Source organism: Neolamprologus brichardi, chromosome 8 (genome assembly GCF_056152115.1).
Source record: "Neolamprologus brichardi isolate AB-2024 chromosome 8, ASM5615211v1, whole genome shotgun sequence".
Taxonomy (NCBI): domain Eukaryota; kingdom Metazoa; phylum Chordata; class Actinopteri; order Cichliformes; family Cichlidae; genus Neolamprologus; species Neolamprologus brichardi.
Window position 1 is genome coordinate 19,847,773 of NC_142111.1, and position 23,133 is coordinate 19,870,905.

At 40.1% G+C, this 23,133-nt stretch overlaps 2 protein-coding genes across 3 annotated transcripts in view; both read right to left on the reverse strand.

Moving 5' to 3' along the window:
* Positions 1-14,513, reverse strand: part of ttyh2 (tweety family member 2) — a 68,767-nt gene extending 54,254 nt beyond the window's left edge. For both annotated transcript variants that reach the window (XM_006790951.3, XM_006790950.3), the window contains exon 1: positions 14,051-14,513. In XM_006790951.3, the coding sequence (XP_006791014.1) occupies positions 14,051-14,179 (129 nt within the window). In that variant the 5' untranslated portion in view covers positions 14,180-14,513. The remainder of the gene's footprint in view (positions 1-14,050) is intronic.
* A 1,032-nt stretch (positions 14,514-15,545) lies between these two features.
* Positions 15,546-18,685, reverse strand: rpl38 (ribosomal protein L38). The gene is made up of 5 exons (XM_087844781.1): positions 18,620-18,685; positions 18,401-18,427; positions 17,717-17,777; positions 16,987-17,109; positions 15,546-15,615 (listed from the first exon to the last, which is right to left on the reverse strand). The coding sequence occupies exons 2-5, from the start codon at positions 18,401-18,403 to the stop codon at positions 15,590-15,592; spliced, it is 213 nt and encodes a 70-aa protein (XP_087700907.1). The 5' UTR covers positions 18,404-18,427; positions 18,620-18,685; the 3' UTR covers positions 15,546-15,589.
* Positions 18,686-23,133: the final 4,448 nt, after the last annotated feature.

The following is a 23,133-nucleotide window of genomic DNA, read 5'->3' on the forward strand; positions in this document are numbered from 1 at the left end:
TTGCTCTTTTCGCACAACAAATCTTTTATAACTTTTACTCCCTTCCCACTAAAAAAACACTATTTGTTTCTACTGGTCCTGTTGAGGTGCTTTACATTTTTCTTTCATTATTCATCTCTATAAAAAAAACAAAAAACTCCAAACTGTGTCCCATTAACGAAGCCTTGAGCAGAGCATTTTCACACTCAACATCTTGGCATTTTGAAATCTGATTTGAGGCCGAGGATACTGGATGCTCATTGGCTAATGACTTGTAACTCCCAAATCCTTAGCCGGTGCCCATATCCTGGAGAATCCTCCTTCCCAGCTCTAACAGTGACCATAATTCACAAAACAAACTTCATATTAGACCTCAAAGGAACTCAGCACAGGAAGTCATGATAATCATGTTTACGGAGGTCACCGAAGAAGACAGCAAACAGCTCATTTTCCATTAACTTCTGTTCAGGTTTTGCTGTCACATCACGTGAATAAGGCCTGAGTTACACAGGCCTAGAAACCAGTTGGCAACCATCTAGAAATCACCGGCTGCAAGGGAAAAATACGTATTCCCCAACTGATCAGAGAGTGGTTGCTGGAGTTTGATGGCAACAGCTGTGAAATTAATGGCCAAAGATTCAGTTACATAGGCCTAGAGTCCAGTTAATGACCCTTCTTGAATGTTTGCTGGCAGTTGCTGCAACTTGCAAGTTGAAAGTGGCCACAAATGGGTATATCGTGCTGAAGCAATAACTTGCTAGCAACTGCTTTGGGCACTAACAGATTGGCGCAGTCACTTATAGTTGCATGTAATGTGTGGGTGATGTTACACAAGAAACATCATTAAACAGCTTGCATTGTCGTCATTATTCCACCATTTATACAGTTGTTGAGAATTAGAAGCACCAGTCTTGACTAAAAGGTGACTTGAACATGGTAAAGATAGTACTGCAGATACCTATTGTGTGTGTGTAGAAAGCCTAAGCATGAATATAGCTTCTAAATTATGCCAACACTGAAGTGACTTAAACCTGCCACCAGATGGCAATAGCTGTGGTTCCAGATTTTTCCCATAGACTACAGACGTCTATGGGAAAATGGCTTTCTATCTGAACTTCTGTAAAAACATCCCTACTAAGTTTATGGGCTCAGTCTCCAAATTTGGGCAATGTTGACCAAAAAATGGTTAATCACATTTCAAAATGGTTTTACTGCACACAGCCAATTACAAGTTGTTTTGTTTTTTTCCTAAAGCCTATAGTTGGGGCTGGATTTCCTTTTCAGTCACCTTTTTCACTCAACATGTGTTAATAGACCTCTCTGCACTGAATCATACTTGTAATCTCTGGCTGTCTTCCACAGCATGTCTTTTATCCCGTCTTCCTTCTCTCACCCCAACCGGTCGCAGCAGATGGCCGCCCCTCCCTGAGCCTGGTTCTGCCGGAGGTTTCTTCCTGTTAAAAGGGAGTTTTTCTTTCCCACTGTCACCAAAGTGCTTGCTCATAGGGGGTCATATGATTGTTGGGTTTTTTTCTCTGTATGTATTATTGTAGGGTCTATCTTACAATATAAAGCGCCTTGAGGTGACTGTTGCTGTGTTTTGGCGCTATATAAATAAAATTGAATTGAACTGAAGTTTTTAGCTAATATCAAAGTCAGACCAGCCCTTCCTTGTCACATCTGTTTTTTGAAACCAAGATTGGGACAGCAGAAACACTCATCAGGCTTCAAAATGGGACTTCAGAAACCCGTGGGTGACATCATTATAGCTATGTCGATTTTTACACTGTCTGTAGTTGCATGGCTTGTAGAATACATGACATTAAGAGGGAAATATGGGTAACAGTGAAGATGCAAAGAGCAGAGGCAGTGAAGGTGGAGTAATTTAAATAACCTAGGTAAATCATTTGAAGCAATGGACAGTGCACAAGACAGGTAAGAAAAGGGTGCAGGCAGTGGGTCAGGATGAGTGATTGTAACAAGCATAGCAGCAGGAGTGAAAAGGAAGGTTTACAAGATGGTAGAGAGACCTGCGATTATGTTATTTGAAGACAGAAGGTCGAGCTGGAGGTGGCAGAATTAAATATGTTAATATTTTCAGTGGGAGTGATCCAGAGGGACAGGATTATAAATTAGTATACCAGAGGGACAGCTCAGGGTGAGCAGTTTGGGAATAGTGGACATAAAGGACAAAAAAAATTTTGAATATAGATCTGCCAGGCAGGATGGAAAGAGACCACAAAATGGATTCATGAGTGTAGTGAAGGAGGGTTTGGTGTAAATGAGGAGGAGGCAGGAGATAGGTTCAGACTGAAGCAAATGATCTACTGTAGTGAACCCTAAGGGAACCAGATGAAAGAAGAGGAAAATGGTTGCATGGCTTACAGCAAGCTGGCTCACAACCCCTCTCATGATTAGTACTGTAAAAAGTGCATTTACTTTCTAGCAGTACATGTTACTGAGTGTTACCTGCTTACCTGTCAGAAAAATTCTAGCTAGCAGACATGGCTTCCAGCTGTTTGCTAGCTAACATCTGCTAGCCTCCTTGAAAAAAAAAGTTCTCACTAGCAAAAATTATTTATATTTATGGAAAAAAAAAACTTTTTTTCCTATAATACATCAAGTTTGTGATGGTGTGGGAGCCAGTGACTATGTTAATGTTGGCTCGAGCAGAAGAGCAGCACTGAGACAAGACACCCGGGAGCTAGCATAAATGTTAAATACTTTGCATTTTCACTGCAAATGAGTGAGTCCTTCACATAAAATCAGTCCACATGGCATTAAAGGGAACCAAGAGAGTAAGGTGAGGCTTCCTATTTTAGGCTATGCCACAATGCTTTCACACTTTGACCAAAAATAAAAGGCAATAGAAGAAAATGCTACATATAAAGAAGTTCTTTAAATGAAAATTTAGCACTTTGCAGTTTCGCAGATAGGGCTGTATATGTGTTAATTGCTGGGCTCAGACAGATGGATGGGAGCGCTCACCAAGGTGAGACAAAGAGAGCTGGGGCGAGAGCGACATCTTAAAGCAGGGTGGAGTTTTTGAATGATGAGAGCTGGCATAAACTGGGTGTAATTGAGGTGAACACAGTAAATGAGATGGAGATGTGGGGGCGCAGGTGGAAAATATGAACAGAGGGGGATGGGTGGGAGACAGCTTTGGATTTTTCAACAGAGGAGAGAAAAGGGGGAAACTCCCGCTGAACGAACAAACACTAGGCCACCGGGCCCCTCTTATCGTCATGGTAACATGCATGTTAGTTGTTGCCCTTGAAGCAGGGAAGGAAGACGAGTGAACGGGCGAATTATCAGCCTATTTGAATTAAGCAGCATGTGACAGGCTTGGTTAAATTGCCATGCCTCTGTCTTGTGATTCCTATGCAGGCAGGCAATCCAGAAGAAGCAGAGAAAGTGACAGAATGAGAGGAGCACAAGCGATTGTGTTTTTCTTGACAACAAAGTCAAAAAATATATATGACTTAAAACGGAACTCATAAATGTATTGCTTTTAAAGCAGTTACAGCTGAGACAACACTGTCTGTCATTTCCTCTACTGTTCTTTCTTCTCAGTAGTAGGGTGCAAAAATAATAGCTTCTAAATTATGTAGCATCCATTCAGTAGCAGGACGCACAAAGACACACATAACCACACCGCAAACCCCATCCCGGAACCATCATCCCCAAGTACTCCAACCTTCCATTAAGTTTAAAAACACCATTTATCTTTTACTGACCAGAGTGTGCACACATTCACTCTTTGGTAAATTCAGCTCCGACCACTTAACTGCTACCTAAATTAGGTTTGAGTAGTTCGCCATAAAAGCAGACTCAATATGTTAACACCCTTCTCCTTACTTGCTCACTGTAAACTCAAGAGGCCGTGCTGTCCGCTCTCTTTTGTTTCCTCCCAATTGTCCCTATAGACACGGGGGTGGGGTGAGCACGAGGCTGGAGGCAACGGCACAGGAAAGAAAGGAAGATCTAGCTGAGCGTAAAGGCAGTCCCGGAGAGCTGCATAGCGGGGGTGAGGGGGTTGGTGGGGGGGGGGGGGGGGGGGGGGGGTTGCATAAAAAGAGGATGACAGAATGACGGAGGAATTGTTGCGGTAATGAAAACAGTGAGGGTGCAGATGAGAAAAAGAGCAAAATAGAGACAAAGAGAGGTGGTGCAGGCAAAGGGTGGCTGCCTGACAAAGTGTGCGTTTCCATGTGCGTGAATTCATAACAGGGGAGACAGCCGACAGAGATACCTCATCCTCACGGCTACCTCAAACACACTCTGTTACTCACTGCTCGGCCCAGTTTCTCTCCCATTACAATCCCATTGTAGATGGCCTTGCCTTGAGGCAGGAATGTTGCATAATAATGTGATTTTGCCAAAATCCAGTACAAGATATCATTGTTGAATGCCAAAAAAGAATCTGCCCCAAAGAACGACGACTATACAAACTGCAGGGTAATACACTTAACACACAGTTAATATGGGCAAATTGTTTTAAATTGAACTTTTGAACTATTTGTTACTCAGAAATTCTGATGTGGCCCCTGTATGAACTTCAAACTGCCTGTGGCATATCCAATGCAAATTAGACGGCAAGTAAAGCCTATTAGATCTGTCTTTGAACATCTATATACTGAATTTGTAAGCAGTAATTCATTCATTCAGCAGCACGGTGGCACGGTGGTTAGCACTGTTGCCGCACAGCAAGAAGGTCCTGAGTTCAATTCCACCATCAGGCCGGGGTCTTTCTGTGTGGAGTTTGCATGTTCTCCCCGTGTTTGCGTGGGTTCTCTCCGAGTACTCCGGCTTCCTCCCACCGTCCAAAGACATGCAGCTTGTGGGGATAGGTTAATTGGATAATCCAAATTGCCACTAGGTGTGAATGTGAGTGCAAATGGTTGTCTGTTCCTATGTGTTGGCCCTGCGACAGACTGGCGACCTGTCCAGGGTGTACCCCGCCTCTCGCCCTATGACAGCTGGGATAGGCTCCAGCGCCCCCCGCGACCCTGAAAAGGATAAGCGGAAGCGGATGGATGGATAATTCATTCGTTAATCAGACTCGAACAGAATATTGAGAACAACTTTAAAAAGAATGGTTTGCAATTTAACCGCACTACAATTACAATCAACAAAATGGCCCATAACAGAGAATAAATAATAAAACAAAGGCCTGGACACACGTTCTTGTTCAAATGGAGGACAAAGGGAGAAGCATAATGAAGCAGTAATAACCCGGGGGTAGAAATGACCCAAAGGGCACTGGCTGAGTCATTTATTCTCCCCCGAGCACCATCAAAGGTATGATGAAAGCCAGCACAGATGGGACGGTGAGATAAACGGACAGTGATGCTGTAATGACCCATCGCAAAGCCATGTGAGAAATATAACAAACAGACTTAAAGACAGCTGGCCAAGGCAGAATGATGTTATTGCGTTCTAACGTCAGATAATACGAAATACTGAAAATAACCCTCTGAATGCCCTTACGACTCGAAGGATGCAAAAATCAATACTGAGTGGAGTCTATGCCGCTCCGGAGCATGTTCACGGTGCTTCGGTCTCAATCCAAGAGAGGGACTGTGGGAGGTTTAATGCAGGGATGTGGAAGTTTGCTTTTACAGCTTCACAGTCAGTTCAACTTAATTTCACTGGAAAGACTCTGATTTACTAGAGAACATCTTTCCAAATATTCAGTGTCCTTGATGAGCACTCTCTGCCGCTTTGCTGGAGCGTAACAAAGACAGACAAGAAACAGAGCACATAGAGGTCGTGCTATGTCAACACAGATGTAAACTCACAACTCCCTAAGTGTTATATGTGCCTTTTACTGAGCTCCCATTAAAAATCCATTTTTAATACACATAATTAATACATAGAAATGGAAAGCACCTCCATCTGTTAAAGTGCATCTGCTAAGCAGCCCTGAGTCATTTAACAGAGGAATTCCACAAACTTAGAGGAGCTCTAAATGCAACGCTAAGCGATGTGAAGTGTCTTCTGCAAGCATTGGAGCTCCACAGCAGGTGGCAGACAGCTGTGCGTAGGTTGGGAAGGCCTCCAGGCGCTGTGCACATTGCTCTGCAATACACCAAATTCGACAGTGGCCTGAATGGGCAGTGACATTGCTTCAGCGTGATAGGGGTTAAATAGGTGTCAGGTCAGTTAGTGAAAAAAGAAGACATTTAAAAAGAAAAAGCTCCACTTTGAAATTCAAAGCTTGGTGGGAAACAGTAGCTGCTGTTGAATGTCACAAGAAAAGAACTTTCTCTTTCACTTATTCTTTTAATGTTTCACTACCTTTCCCTTCTACGCCCCAAAACTCCACAAGGACTGGATCCTTCTCTCCTACAAAACAACACAACAGCAACTTTGTAAAAAGCTTAAATCCCACATCTTTAGATTCATGTCATCAAGTTTTTTTTTATTGAACTTAATACTTAACAAACGGACTTTTAGTACTCCTCACAATTAGTAAACTTTAGCTTTTAAAATGAGAGCCCCATGGCAAATTTTCCCCCATCATTTCTTCCTTTATTACATTAACCATTCTGCATGACATAGCACAGCACCTTTTCTATGACTCAAGACCACCATACCAGATTGAACTGAGGCAGCCAAGCGCCTTAAGAAATGCAAGTTGATATGGCAAAGAAGCAAAGTCCCCCACCCAAAGATCAATGAATGGTCCGACTCACTATCTTCCTCCTTGCTTCTGCCTGTTCCACTCCGATACGTACTTGGATGCCCCGGGGACGAGGGCCCTTTCCAGCTCAGTGCATTCAGCTGAGCCTGCCCATGTCCACAGCTGGGATGCTATTAAGTCCCAGCAAGGTGACCCATGAGATATGGATGAGAAGCGGGGGGGTTCTGTTGTTAAACCATTGTTTCAAATCTATTACACTATGTTAGGGAAGTATTAATACCAGTATGGCTAACACAAGCAATTAAAAAAGCATCCAAAGACCCAGTGCAGTTCTACATTCAACCAGTTTCCTAATGCCTGCAGTGAGAGGAAGCAAGAAGCAACTTACTGGAGATGGAAGAAAAAAAAAGTTTTTATCCACTCCACTGCTCTTGATAACTTGATTATAAGCTGTCGCTACTTAGGTGGTATTTTGCACCATTGTTATTGTGAAACTAATATCAATGGGAGGTCTACTATATTGCAATAAAGTACCCCACAGAAGCCTATTATTTAAAAAAAAAAGCTGTCTTACTACAATAAACTGATGGTGTCTAAAGTTTTTTCCAATTCGTTTAATTTCACCCTTTCTGTTTTTTTCTTTAAAAAGAAACTGTTGTGAATATTTTTTTACTAAATGCTTCTTGAATAAACACGGCCATCCTGACCGGGACATCTCTGGAGTGAAGCAAAGCGCGTTATGTTTGTTTCCTCTCTGAACCCAAAGCCAAACCGTTTCCTCGGGGAAGTCAGGGGTCATGATTTTGATTCCACATCGTCACAACAAAGGAAACCCAACCCCCCCACCAGCTTACATGGAAGAGAGACATGAGAGGAATGTGGCTATGTGAATCCACGTCTCCCAATTCATACAGCTTTGGTGTATGGCCAAAGCTGTACGGCCTTTCATGCGACCTGCTGAAGGTTTCCTGTGTTGTATATCACTAACTAAAATTATAACACTAAGGAAATACAAAGAAAACCACGTTTACAGCAGCACGGTTGGTCATCCGCTGCTGCCATATCCTGTTTAATCATGGTTGGATCAGCGTGAGGGCTTGAATATTGCCTTATTAGTGCAGACCTAAGCCATACCATATAGTCAATCAGGTGATACTAATCACTAGCTTCAAGCAGCATGGAGACAGATTGGGGTTAATGACCTTCTGGAAACCCAGAGGGGACAGTTTAAGTTCTTTTCTCCTTGTCTATGCATGTCACTAACGAGGAATACATAAATAGATGGCTGTGTAGCAAAAGAAAGACAACCTACCAGAGAGACTGAGGTGAATCACTGCTTTAACAATAAGGTTACACAATCATTCAGGCAAACGGGGAGAGGCTGAGATAAGACAAGGAGCATGGGAATTAAGAATGACAGATTTAAGATTGATTTTCTTGAGGAGGCGGCAAAAGGAGTTGGTAAATTTCCAGTGCAATCAGAGTGACTGCGATAGCTGAACAGATAATGGATTTTCAGCTCTTGAAACGCATAATTTTTCATTTTCGATCACACGCACTAAACGCAGTTAACACCACAGTGCCATATAAGCGTTTAGCTGCAAATCAGGAAAGTAGCTGCTTGAAACAACATCGTGTGAAGAGGGCTCACGTAAAAATGCAATCAAATCATTTTTTAACCATAAATTAGAAATATTCATAAATCTAGCAGTATAATGAGAATGTAATGGCTGTACTTTAATGGGAAATGGAACTGCAGCGCTTTCAAAATGAAGTATTGGAGAAAATCATAAAAAACACATATTTTATCCACAAAGACTGCACATAAGTTTCTCGGTCTTTATGATTAGCGGCTCTGACACACAGTGCGTTTATTTAAACTGGGAGGTTTTATGTCAATGAATAAAGATGGTGAGGTGAAGGGAATACTGATGAATGACAACAGAAATAGCAAAGGTGACAAAAAACACCTGGAAAGTCGAAAAAACCGAGCATCACGGTGGAACTCATTTTTCAGACGCGATGCAGAGAGATGGGATGTATTAAAAGTTCTTGTTTGCGACCATAAATGAAGGCTGTGTATGTGCCCAGGTCTTTATCCCATATCACTCTGAGCAATAAGATAAAAGCCTTCCACAGAAGACTGTCTGAGGTGGTTATTACAGGATGTGTCAATTTGTCTCAGACAAAGAGAAAAAAGTCTGTTTTCCTGTGCAGGAAACAGACAAAAGTTTTTTTTAACCATCCTTAATTGTGTAAATGTTTAGAACAAGAACAAAGAAGACAAACATCTACCCTAAAATACAAAAGCTTCCCTGAACCCTTTGTACCGTAACAGGCATAACACCACATGAGACTAGCTAACTGTCAACAGTAAAGAACATGACAGATTTCCTGCAGCGGCTGCATACATTTTTCAACACATTTCTGTGCTTGACTGAGCGTACACGAGCATAAATCCACATCCTTCCCAGTAATTACTGTTACTGAACAGCTGATAAGAGGAAAACATTTAATTTTCACAAAAAAACACGAACATGCTGCCTGTGTCTTCCCAGAGTCTCATGACCAACTCAAAATTGGTTCAAGTAATGCCTGAGTTAATTACTTCAGTAATCTGCCAAACGTCTGCTTTTCTTTTGATGTACAGTACTGCCAAAACGCCTTGAACCACCCCTCATTTCTTTATATTTTTCTTCCAAGGAGTCTAAATGTCTTGTAATGTTTTAAACTCATCTTGAGCAATAACTCTCCAGGTTTTGTGAAGGTCTTTCAAAGTTTTTCTTTGGATGTTGGCTGGTTTTTCACAGATTTTCAGTCCAGTCCTTCTACCTGACCATCTTCAGAGGAATTATTATTATTATTGTTGTTTGTTTGTGTGCTAACACTGATCTTAACTCAGATCTATGAATCACTCAAGCATAAAAACACACCTAACTCCGGGGAAGAACCCATGCTGTGTCTAAATATAACAGGCAACTTAGCAACCAACCAACAAATGTCAAAGATAATAGTTGGACTGGCATGAAAAGTATATTTGCACAAACAACACCAACAATGAGCTGAATTAGCTGAAGATGAACAGCACCTGAAAGTCATGAAATGCAAGTACTACAATCCTGATCACATTTTGATCCACCATGCAACACCATCTGGAAAGTATCTGAATGTTAACAGCTTCATTCTTCACCATGACAAACACACTGCCGGAGCAGTAAAAGCATATCTGGGCAGAAAATCACACATTAGAACTCTATCAGTCATGGATTGGCCTCCTCAGAGCCCAGACTTCAACATTATGGGATCATCTTGACAGAGAACAGAACAAGAGGCGGCCTAAAACCCAAGAAGAGCTTTAAACATCTTTAACCAATCCTTGAGAACTATGAAGACTAATTAAAGCTTATAAGATTGTCAGATCGTGGTGAAGAATAAATGTGATCCTACGAAATATCCAGTGTCATAGAATTGTACAAACTCTATTTTTGTCTTATATTCTGTATTTCCACACATTGGCATATGTTTCAACAAATCACTGCACCTATTCCCCATTCTACTGGCAAAATATAAAGAAATGACGGATGGCTCAAGACTTTTGCGAAGAGCTGTATACTGTACAGTAACCAATCTGCCTACATTTTATTTGTTTGTTGTTTTATTTTAATTTGCATAATAAGAGAGTTCTGTCTCCCAGTCGGCTGCCCTAGCCAGTAATGCACAATTACACTCCCACATTGTCAGCAGAACATTAAAAACACACCCACAACAGAATGGCTTCCACCTTGGCTCAAGACTTTTGCACAGTACAGTAAGTGCCAGTGCAAATGTAGGACTACCTAAACATATATATTAAAAACTTCAAGTAAACAGAAGCACAAATGACTCTTGTTCTGAAAACTCTGATTTTAGCATTTAGTATTACATTCTATCATCACACTATATGAGTTTTAGTGACTCTGGCTGCTTTAAAGGGAGGAGAGTACATTGGTGGGATGACTGGAGCATGTGATCCAGTGATCCATGTGATCTGTACCAGTAATTTATTTGGCATAAATATGTTTATGTTTGATTCACAAAGCAGGAAATTAAGAAAAGAAAGGAGAAGTCAGATAGACTAGGACCTTCTGACCTACACATAACGTCTGGCTCGACACACACACACATACATTCAAAAATACAAGAACAAAAAAAAATTAGGCCTCCAACTCTGTCCTACTTTTGGGTAAGCCTTTCCAGTTTTTTGCCCTCTTTATATCCCCCAGGCCTCGGGACAGGAAGAGCAGAGAAATCCATTTTCTACATCAGACACTGGCTGAGAAAGACTGAGCAAATTGCTGAGCAGATCAGCAGTTTGGCTCTCAAGCCTGTGCGTGCCCAAAACAAACATAAGTGATGGATGTCAGTTGCTCACGAGGTCAGCATGCTTAGAATAAATGCTAGCTGGACTGACGGGAAGAAAAAAAAACAGTTCAACAATCACGCCCACTCCATGCAGTAATTGACCAATTGAGTGCAGGTCTGAAAGTAGGCCCTGGGAGCGAGGTTTAAACACTTTTACCTTTAAAGCAGTCACTCAACAGATCCTCTGGATAGTTTTCAAGCCTACTCAACCCTCAACTCTGCAGCACTAGATGAGATTTTCCAAAATATCTCAGTAAAATAAAAAAGAATAGCTTGATTAAGGTCAGAAGACAGAAATTAGAGGCACTTCAGGCAGATGATTCAGCTTACAGACATTCCTTTACTGACAACAGCAGTAGTAGATTCCTACCCCACACACACACACACACACAAAGATGCAGATAAAGAACAATGAAATATAGCATCGCCTCACATCCCTTCACATTCCCTGGCCCAAAGCCAGTGTGGGACTTCACCAGGATTGCCCACAGTACAACTAACCAATTACAAATCCTCTGACAAAGCATGTGGTCTGCTTTAAGAAGCATGGCTCAGCTGCTCAATGCTACCCCATCTACAACAGAAAATGTCAACTCAGCAACTCGTTAACAAAAGAATCAACTCACCACCACATAACTCAATTAAAGTGTAATTTTTTATCCAATTAAACTGTTAAATGCTGTAAAAGTATCGACTGCAATGCACTAAATCACCCCAGATATCTCAGTGTACTGTAGTTTTATAAAACAGGACAGTATAAGTTAATTCACAGCTTGTGAATGTTAATACATTATACTTCACTAGCAACCTTAACACTCACCCTAAATACTATAAGCATAATTCACAGCTTGGCGACTATTCAGGACACCCAAGATCCATGTCATCAGTGTTATTCTCAGTAACTCATTAATTGATTACATGCACAGCACATGAGCACGGCTTCTAATTCAGGCAAAACAGGGGGTGGTGATGTGAATTAAGCTCAACAGCTCATAAAGGAAAAGGAATATAATGCCCTAAGTAGCCTGGCATGTGCCTGAAATTGCATCATTTGCTGTGGTGCTTTACAGTACATTGTTTTACATGCTGAGACCATTAAAGCCTCGACAATAGAAAGCAGGAGCATGGTTTAGTCAGATAGAGTGTGGTGGGAGAAAGAAGATTCGCACAGAACAAGTAAGGTTGATGGATGCAGTGGTGGGGATTTCCTACCCCAGACTGACTGACTGCCTGTGGCTGACAGTATTCTCAGTGGGAATTGCTTTTCACCTGCTGAGACTCCCCACCTTCTCTTCCTGCACCCCGTCGCTCTGGCTGTATTTCCACAATGCAACCGAGGGCAGCGCAGGGCAGCATGAGGAAAAAAGGCAATCTGCCTCTCTTTGCCTCATTTGGAGTCTTCCTCAACATGAGTGAAAAAATATATTCTATATCTTGCAAAGACAGAATGCATAAAAACCAAAATGAATGCAATGGTATCAGTGAATATGTTGTCCAGTATTTCCTGGGGTCTCTTCTTTTCTATCGTTAAAGTCCTGAAAGGCTAAAGCACAGGGACTCAACACATCATGAAGAAAGTTTTTTTAGGCTTGATTCTTCTCTTGATACTTTTCCAACAGAAAAGGAGAGTCTCTAGGTTGCTTCCTATCTGTGCTGATAGGTAACTGTTGACAATATCAGAGTTATAGTTATAGTACAGAGGGGGTCCCCCTTGGGTCTGAGGGATGGGAATGTCATCATCAGAGGGGTGAAACAAGTGAATGAAACACCCACCAAAAACATCACAAGGTGGAAAAATAACCTTGCTTTTATTGTCCCCACTTAGTTAGAATAAGTAAGGCTTTTTCCTCCTTCTATCTCTGTTTTTGATCACCCCCAACTGAAGAGGTGCTATGACTAAAATCCTCCTTTAAATTCCAGGAAACTTGTGATCATGTGTTAACACAGAAATAAGAAGGAAATATGAATCATAGCCACATTAAATCTGGCGTGACTAGTATTGGCTTATGAAAGAATGCACCCATTTGCGATTCACTAATGGTGACTATGTGATAATGACTCCCACTTGCCTTATTTCACTGCTGAAATTAAACGCTTGAAAATCATTATAAGGCTCTGACTGCCTCAGACACCTGAACTCACTCTGGAGACCAGTGTGCTAGGATGCTGCAGCGATAAACTTAAATGCCATCACTTCTCAGGATGACTACTTGCACTGACAGAGGCAGAACTGTAACCTTGAAAAATTCAACAGTTAAATAATGAAACATTCATGGAACATGACATGTGTTCACAAGCAGGTCATTAGTCATCCAAAAGTTGATCCCAACCCTTTTCAGTGCTGTGTGAAATGGTCCTGTCACCACCTCTGGAGTTGGATGCGAATCACTTTGACTCCCACGGGTGATCTATGCCAGCATTATCCCACAAGGGTGCTTGCTCTCTCTGTGTCTCCAGCAACACACAGATAAAAGATTAGCTCATTTTAAAAGCTGCAACAGTAGTTCCAAGCAGTGTTTGGGAGATGTCCTGTGCTGCGTTTTCTCTTTCTAAGGTTTTCTGAAGTAATGATGATGATGCTTTGTTAGTGTGTTTGCTGAAGAGCAATCGCTGCTCAGAACGATGACTGCAATTACAATACATAAACAACATTTTGAATTGATTCTCAGGTCCATGGCAAAGTAAAGATGCTTCAGTGTGATTTCAGTGGAGCTGACTAGGTTACGTACAGGGACATTATGGCCCACTTTTGTCATCAATAATACAATGCAGTGTGACTCTTGAGGGTAGCAGAGGGAATAGTGATAGCAAACAGACCACAACTGATTCTAGTGAAACAACAGCAATATCAGAAAAAATGATCATACTGTGGGTTGGTTTTGGGACAATGTGTTAAAATAGTATTACAAACTCTTTATTAAGTGTCATTGCAGAAACCTACAGACATATTATGCCCCAGTTTTTAAGCGTCTATAACTAGGCTTCTGGTAAAGAGCCATATGTCCCATAACCCTCTCCACTGACCTGCTGGTAGTTCTCATCTTCAGGCTGGAAGGTCTTATCAATGGGCTGAAACCTCAGATTGATATGAGGAAAATTGTGAAGCCAGTAAGTCCACCACGGCGCAATGTAATCCACACGATCCGAAGACATCACTGCCCGGAGAAAAAGTTAGGCTTCAGCCTAAATTAGCCTCTCAGTAGTAAAGCGGGCAGTTTCTTCCGCTGCCGGATATTTTAATCAAGTCGCACATTAAACAAAGGCAACGATAAAAGCATGCTCGGTTGTGGAAACACACTCGACCACACATGAGAGGTGGGGAAAGTCCTGCAAAGGTAAAAGTGTGTTTGCAAAAGTGAGATCCGGTTAGGATTTTCCCCGAGAAAGACCAATAATCACTCTGCGTCCATGTTTCCGTTCCTGTGGACCCACAGATACTATCCGACCGACAGCTGCTCCACACAAACAGCAGACAACACAGTCAGCAGCGTGAACGCGCACTTATAGTAGGCGCAGGACACCAGGGGGTGAGGGGGCGTGCACATTCGCTTTCGTAAATGGTTTCGGAACATTAGTCTGGCACACATATCATAAATACAACTAATTATTTAAATAAACAAAGTCAGTTAATTGTAACATCAGCTACATCGATTTTTTTTTTTTTATTATTAACGGCCCCTTTATTCTCTGGTAAATAAGCAACAGCGGTGCCACCTAGTGTTCAATTAAGCCAATTACACAACATGCAGCCAGTGAGAACAGCTGGTGGGTCATTGTTATAGTGGCTTATATCAACATTTTGTATACTTGTATTTTCTGGTGTACTTCAGCTACAGATGCAGCAAATTTAGATGCTAAAATAATATTTGCTGTATTCATGAGCAGGTTACTTATATTTACTGTAATTAAACTAAGTGGAACTGAGCCAGATTCAGCCCAGCTGTCAAACAGCTAACTGTGCTGGTTGTATGACTTTATTGCTTTAAATGTTTCCAAAATTAATTTTATAGCCATTAAAATGTACAAGGTTACATTTTCTGGGTAAAAATCTTGTATATAGATGTAGTGTGGCTATATGTTGATGCAGACATTGTAACCAAGCAGTCAGTGAAAACCTCTACAAAGATGAAGCTGAAGAAAACAATCAACATCTACAACAGTGGTTCTTAACCTGGGTTCAATCGAACCCTAGGGGTTCGGTGAGTCGATCTCAGGGGTTCGGCAGAGCCTCCCCCGTGACATGCACGGCTCATTTTGTGCACCAGTAAAAAACATATCTATGTCTTGAATTTGAAAAAAATCACATTTTATTTTTCACTGAAGAGGGGTTCAGTGACTGCGCATATGAAGCTGGTGGGGTTCGGTACCTCCAACAAGGTTAAGAACCACTGATCTACAATTTTGCCCCAAATTGTGCTATAAAGTCATTGCTGCTCATTTCAGATCAAATGCTCCAATGTCCATGTCACACTTGTGGATAATGGTATAACAACACAACAAAACACAGAAGCCAAAGTGATTTTCCCCCCAGTTTTTTATTACAATTATCTGTACATCACGGATTTACTTCAGCTCCTTCACAGCCAGACCTGTAGAGAAAGAAAGACAAAAGATTAGAAATATTCAGATACACACTTGCTAAAACACAACTGGGAAAATACATTTGAGGCATCACATGATTAAAGTAGTAAGGAGTATTTATATTTTCATCAAAATTTCTCTACTTGCACCAGGTATCACATTTGACCTTTACAGGGCAAATTATTAACAATTATCATATTAAGAAGACTGCAGACTGCCATCAACACGAGTGACAGCAAACTGCAAACAATGTGGATCTGCTCTTTGAAGAGCCTGAATGTTTCTGTGGCGATTAGAATTTAATTCAGGGTTGTTGGGGGTTTTTTTAATACAAAGAGCTTGCGATTCAATGCCAGTTTCAGTCCTACCAGCTACAGCATGACGTGTTACAGAAAAGCAGAGGATAAAATTATAGCTCATTATAATTTAAAGTATTACAATTTTTAAAGAAATAATTCTTCAAAAAAACTAATCTAAACCATGATATGCAGCAGAAAATTGATGATATTATTAATTTTAAAATTAATTCATTTGTCTAAAAATGGCTCCTCTGCCATTATGAGGCAAACTTCTTAGCTACAGGTTTTATGGTGCAATTCCACCATACACAGACTATTAGGCACTAATTGCAATGTCTAGACAGGCTGCAATCAAATATGAAAACATCTGAAAACCAAATAGATATCAGAGCAAAGGAACACAACATAAGCTGGGAAAACTCTGCTGTAGCAATCAATTTCTTTGATTCTCTTTATTATGAGACCTTTTTTCTCCAGTATTGCACTATTAACCCTGCTCGCAATTCGGGGCACGCAAGTATCAGGACCTTCTGTTCTACACATTGTAAACAGAGAATCTGCAGCTGTGCTTTACACAATGAAAAGTCCAGGTCATTTTCCACAAGAACCAGATATCATTAATACATTTAAATGCTAAAGATTCCAGACATTTGTTTGTGAAATTAACTATGTTTTCTACGTTTTCTTCCAAATATGATGAAGCAGACAACTACTGTGGGCCAATAAAAGCACTAAAGTCCCAGAATATCAAAAAGCTTAACTGTATTTTTATGAATGTTCTTCAAAAAGAGTTTATTTTTTAACACTGCAGCCAAGATAAACAACCCATTAACAATCACTGAACCATAATGTCTCAATAAGTAAGTTAACTTAAAGGGATGCACCAGCATTAGAAATCTTCAACCCAAAGGTGGCCCAAAACTGTACATAGTATATGTGTACATAACTTTAAATCAGTGCAATAAAAGATTTAGTCTGAGTCATTTTAATTCAAAGCCCTTAAATCTACTTGATAAAAATCAAGAGTACATTTTCCAGACAGCTGAGTTCACTTTACATGCCACCTCTCTTATTACTCACCTGGGGGCAGGGACTGTTTGAGCTTCTCAGCCTTCTCCTTGTCTGTGATGACCAGGGTGTACAGGTACCTGCTGCAGCGCACCTTGAACTTAACATTGTCCTTGTTCTTCTTGATCTTTACGGCTAAAGGAGGAAAGACAAAGCCGTGTTAGCGCCGAGTCTCTTCAAAAGTCAACTCAAACATAATCATTTCTCAAGTCAAACAAACACTAATAGTTGAGAGCTTTAGTTTAATACTTTCCTCTACTGGATCTGCTAATACAAACAGCATTCGGAACACGTTTTTTTTTCATGCCTCAAAAATAGGCTTGTGGCAGGTGACTATATATGTAAGCATGAATGGTCTGTATATTAAATAGCCTAAGACAACACAGAATAACTGCCACAAGCCTGCCAATTACTAAACACTTTTAGTAAGTTTCACCACAATTTATTATTTATCAAAGCCATGGTGATTTTGCTTTGGGGGAAGACCAAAATCTCATTGAAGAGCACTTTAATTTAGAGGTAACTACATGATAGATGCCCCCCACCGAATAAAACATGTTTCTAGAGGTTCAAATGTCTTTTTCAACACCTTCACTGGACTTAAAAAGGTGCATTTCAATTTACAATGTTAATATAGGGCTATCTGTGGCAAGCTGTCACCCACATATCTACCTATTCTTTGGCAAGAAGATTACATTTCTAGTTGTTAAACATCAAAATGTGCTGTCTGTGTGCCTCTTACACTTAGCATCCTTCCTCCTGGCTGTCAGCAGGAAATCTTTGATTTCTTCTATCTTGCGAGGCTACAAATAAACAGCAAAAATGATCAGTCAGACAGAGCATCAAACTTCACATGCTGATAATGAATCGCTCACGAGTGTTAGTGGACCGGTGGAACTGAGGTTCCCGTTATAAAGGCGAAACCTAGCACTTGGTCCATCATTATTCTCGCAAGAGTGTGAATGCATCACGGGCACATCAGCCTGAGATGTTTGGACTTCTTGCTGTTAGCAAAAAACTCTCTTTTGGTAGGATGTTGCTAATTGTCAGGCACCCTGTGGCTAACGCAGACCAAGTCAAAGCTGTAGTACTGTAGAAAAGACGCAACTATGATTTTAGTGCCTTAAGCTACTTTCAAGACATTCACTTCTAATTAAAATAACAAAAAAAAGCCAAAAACAATTTCTTATAGGTATTGACTCATGTGTCATTCCTCAACAAACTGCAGCCGGGTGGCCCAGCTTAGCCCCTGAGCGGCATTTTGCTAATGCTAATAGCCAGTGCTAACTACTTTTACAACAACTACCGACTATTAACTGAACTGTAAAAACATTCTAAGTAACAACATACACGTATACATGACATATAACCTTATTAAGCACAAATAATAAGCAACTAACAGATTAAAATGAGATGCAATCCTTACCATGCTGCCGTGTCAGCGGACTGGACGCTGCGGAAGAGAGAGATCGAGTCAGCTATACAGACGATAATCAATGTACTAAAAATAAAATTTCAATCTAATCTTCTACCAACGGAATGAAATAATTATATTTTAGCAAAAGTTGGGTTCTAATTGTTGCTGACAAAGAGGATGGATGATGATTAAAATAGTCATTATGTTTGTGGTGCAACATGAACTCACTCAGTCGGCCAGAGAGGGGATGAAAAAGGGGCGGGACTTCCGGTTGAAAACACATTTATATGTCACTACGGCAACTACCGAGGGCCAAGACGAAAAGCGAATCGAATATTGATACAGGAGCCCAGTTTTGCCGAAATTTAAAGGCGTTTGTGTGTCGCATAAATACCAAAAACGTGTTTTATAGACTTTATTACCATATATTGAATATTAAACTTAATATATCCCAGCCAAGCATATACTGGTGAATGACAAAAAAAAAAATCAATGTATGTATGTCTTTATTTCCCAATAACAAAACAATTGCCAATTTCTTTTTCCAGCAGGACTTTGCATCTGCCCACAATGACAAAGCTGCTACTAAATACTTTTCTGGCCATGATATTACTTGGCTTGATTGGCCAGGTAACTCGCCTGAATTAAAACTCATAGAGCCTCTATGGGTTATTGTCAAGAAAGCTGAAGGTCGCAAAGTAACTGTTGGTTTTATTAGCCAGGAAAGGGAATTGAATGTACCAAAAATGAAAAAAAAAAATGGCAAAAAACCACCATACCTCAAACAGGTTTCCAATGCAAAAGTATAAATAAGCTTATAAAACTGCATGTACATAAAATTTAATATATCCTCTAATAATTCACTGTTGTAGTGTGCACAGTTCATTTAAACCTGGTGAATGTCAGTGATTTGTTGCCTATGACACGGAACCACAATATGAATTTATTAATTTGCTGCTCAACTGCACACAGATTATACACATTAGACCTTTTCATGAATACAACATGCATCACATAGGACATAATGTGCTGAGAATTCCTCACAGGCCGGTAAAGCGCATTATGTATGAAGGTTATTCCTCACCCTCTGTGTGACCCTTTTGTTATCCTGCAGATCACACACTGTGTTTCACTGCGCACTTTCAGCCAAGTATGAATAAGCTTTGATGGATGCACTACAGCGTGCCTCTGAATAGAAACACTGGCCTGGACCAGTGTGTGGAAGAAATAATGTTTGCGCTGACAGAAGAAAGCCATATCTCCTCCAAGATGTGGACATGATCACACTAGATCTCCTCTGCAGACCTGAGACTGACCTGGAACATGCATTGTGTTTATCACTTCAGGAGCAGAATCATGTTGTAAAGCTCATGCATTCATTTCTACTAATTATGTAAAGTGAAACTGAAATTAATTCAGTTAAATGCTGTGGATATATTTCCACATAATTAGCATAAAGGTAAAGTGTTAGTAAAGCAGGAAAGACATTGGGCTGCAAACAGGATTTTGAAATTGAGTTCTAAAATAAAAAAATCCTAAAATAAAAATACAGAATAGATGTTTATTTAAGTTTAATCTCCCTAGAAGTTGTCAGGGATTTTTTTCTGTACCTAAAATGTATTTTCCACCTGTAATAGCAGTCAACCCTTTATTCAATACATTTGAGATTAGAGAAAAATTGTGAACACAGTAATCCAGTCAAGTGTCAAGAAAAATCTTTCTTGTGTAACCGTTAAAAAAAACAACCTTTCCTTTTCTATCCACTACCCTGCATAAATGTTAAATGTTCAATAACTTCTCAACGCTGCTAGGAATATAACTTACAAACTTTCATGGGAAAATAAATCAAATCAAACTCAGTATTTTTTTTCTTCTTTTGTCCAAAATGACATACAAATAGAAATGTCAATGGTCTGAATTTACCTTGTTTACTATATGGACAAATATCAAGTAGAAAAGGACAGAATTTCCCAGCCACATACTGTATCACTTAGCTGATTCAAAAGTCAGCCATCACTTCATAACTTCCATTCAGAGTCTTTACTGTATAGACATATTAAATGTTTTCATAAGTGACACTTCCATAAACTGGATTTTACCAAGCAAAAGAAATAATTGTATAACTCAAAATGCAAGGGTGAAAGAAAACTTCATGTTTTAATACGTTTTTTTCTCTCTCTGTTTTTTTTTCCAATAAAGATGCATTCACACAGCAAGTTGCGTCAGAGCCCCAGATTTATCTAACAGTTCAAGGTCAGGCAGACTGTGGGTGAGGAAATATTGCTGTCTATAACGGGAGATGATAAGGAACCAAATAAGACTGTATTTAATCCAATTAGAGATTTCCTTTCACTACTGAAATAGTTCGCGCGCTTCAAATTGAGTTGTGAACTGTGAATGTTCTGTCTCTGTCTATCTGTTCATCTGTTCTAATACTCTCATTCTCGTCTTAACCCGTAGATGCAGAGAAGCCGTTAACCCGGAGGTCATTTTTAAAGCAAGTAGGCAACAGGCATTATATCCTCTTGTATGGCTGAGTTTTCAAACTCAGTTCAGGGCCAAGCATTGCGAGGGAACTGAATGTTTCTTTTGAGAAGGGTGGGAAAAATTACATGTATAATACAATTTGTTTCCTGAAAAACTGCTGTGTTGGGCTTTTGTATTATACGCTCTGGCAGGTATTTCTTTGGTTTCAGACTAAATTTAAAAAAAAAAAAAAGAGGGAGAGAGAGCAAAAAAGTAAAAGATTTGAAACATCTTTGAAACTGCACACATTACAACCAACCTGCTGACTTATGAGTTCAATTATCTTTTGCACTCAAGACAGATAAACCCAATGGATACCAGAATAATAAGCCTTTAAGTATATAAATGGTTCACGGTGAAGAAATTCCCATCTATTATCCTTACAACCTGACAAAATAATTCCATGTATTTTTACAGCAGTAGAGCACAGTTAATGAGCCAATCCTGCGATGGTGAGGTGTGAAACACATTTCTGCTCAGTGGGTGTCAATTTACTTTACCTTCTTGTGTTCAAGGCAGTGTTTGGCTTTGTAATTTATTATGCATGTACTTTGTTTCAGAGGAAATGGTAGTGGCAACATACTCCAGCAGTGCATATTCCTCATAGTTGTCTTACCTGGAGGTGAGTTCATTAGTGGGCTGAACTGTATTCAAGTTTAAAATGTGCACAAGCCAAGGATATTTGGTCAGTGATGCTTGAGTGACACCTCAGTCTGTTTCCATTGCTCTGACTTGGCGTTAATTCATAAAGACAGGAAACATCGGCCGTCGTTAATTAACCTACTATCTACCTGTCTGCCCGTGTTCACAGGCCATATCCACCCAGATACTCAATCAGCGCTTGCACTATTGGAGACGTTTCACTCAAGGTTTAAAATTTTCACGAGTCTCTTGTCAGTCAAAGTTGGAGATGGAGTGCAGTTTGTTTTAGCAAGTGTTTTTAGTGAGGGCGCTCAGTGACTCTGCAGCAGATACTGGTTAGAGAACTACACGGACACTACACAGTACAAGCTTTGTCCCACATCTGTGTTGTTTTGTGTACTTGTTTGCAGTCCCAAACCATTTTTCCACAGCGAAAAAGGAACTAAAAACAGTTTATCTCAGCAAGGATTTCTACTCCTTGCTGCTGACAAGATAATACACCATTTTTTTTTTCAACTGACAGCCAGTCACTCTGCTCCTTGGGAAGCTGAGGAGATGTAAGAGTACAAGACTCGTTCTGTAGCTTCAGTAAAATGATGTTCGTGCCATTCACAGGAAAGATCATAAAAAAGGTGTCCTTGTTGAGGAACTGGTGTATAGAAAATATGAAAGGTGATACACAGATGGACAAAATGTAGTTTGTCTTGGTATACATTGTACCGTTAATGCTTTAGTTTAAATAGCATTACACTTTAGTGGACAAGACTCAGAAAAGACCAAAAAACTTAGTGATCAGGAAACATTTCATGCTTTACGTGTGCTGCATAAAAATGTGTTTGCAGATAAACAAATTCTTAATTAGACCTGATATGAACCTGATTATTATAACTCTTCATCTTTATTTATTTCATGTTTAATTTTTCAACTGAAATTACTGTAATTTAAACCTTTTTTTTCCTGCTTTATCTGTTAATATGCGGACACATTTGTTTCATCTTTGTTAAATATTATTTCAATTTATTTCTTCTCTCTCGACTTGCTCATGAACAGTGAAAATCAATAGACTTATCTGGGATTTGTATGCTCTAAAAAGCACCGACAGCATCAATTACGCATTATTTCTCAGCTGCCATCTCTGACCCCACAGATGTAACGCGCACGTCATGCATCATCATTTCAAAATAATAAGAAGTTCTTTATAAAAGAGAATAAAGTTGATGAAATAAAGTTTGAGGCGCCTAAACTGAATATTAACGCCGTACGTTTATAATATTTCTTCATATTGTGACTGCATTTTATTGAAGCCTATGTGCCAGTGTGCATGTCCTATTTGGTATTTATTTAATTTTCATCACAACCTCTGTTGGTATTTCTTTTTTTTTCATCCCTGTTGAATGTCCGCTTGTGTAAGGCGTGGATGTAATAGTGTAAGGTTACGTAGGGAGGATCAGCTCATCCACAGAGATTACAACAAATGACCATGCCTGGTTTAGCTAAAGCTCCTTTGCACCGGTATGATCTTTATTCCATTTGCTTGCACAGCAACAAACATGATCCCCTGTGCCAAGCCGCTT

What these genes read in the sequence shown, in the direction of transcription:
- rpl38 (XM_087844781.1), bottom strand. An exon ending in CAGGAGGAAGGATGCTAAGT is followed by an intron (nt 17,110 to 17,716) that starts GTAAGAGGCACA and finishes TTCCTCCTTTAG; the next exon opens with CCGTAAAGATCAAGAAGAAC. An exon ending in CAAACAGTCCCTGCCCCCAG is followed by an intron (nt 15,616 to 16,986) that starts GTGAGTAATAAG and finishes CTTTCTCTACAG; the next exon opens with GTCTGGCTGTGAAGGAGCTG.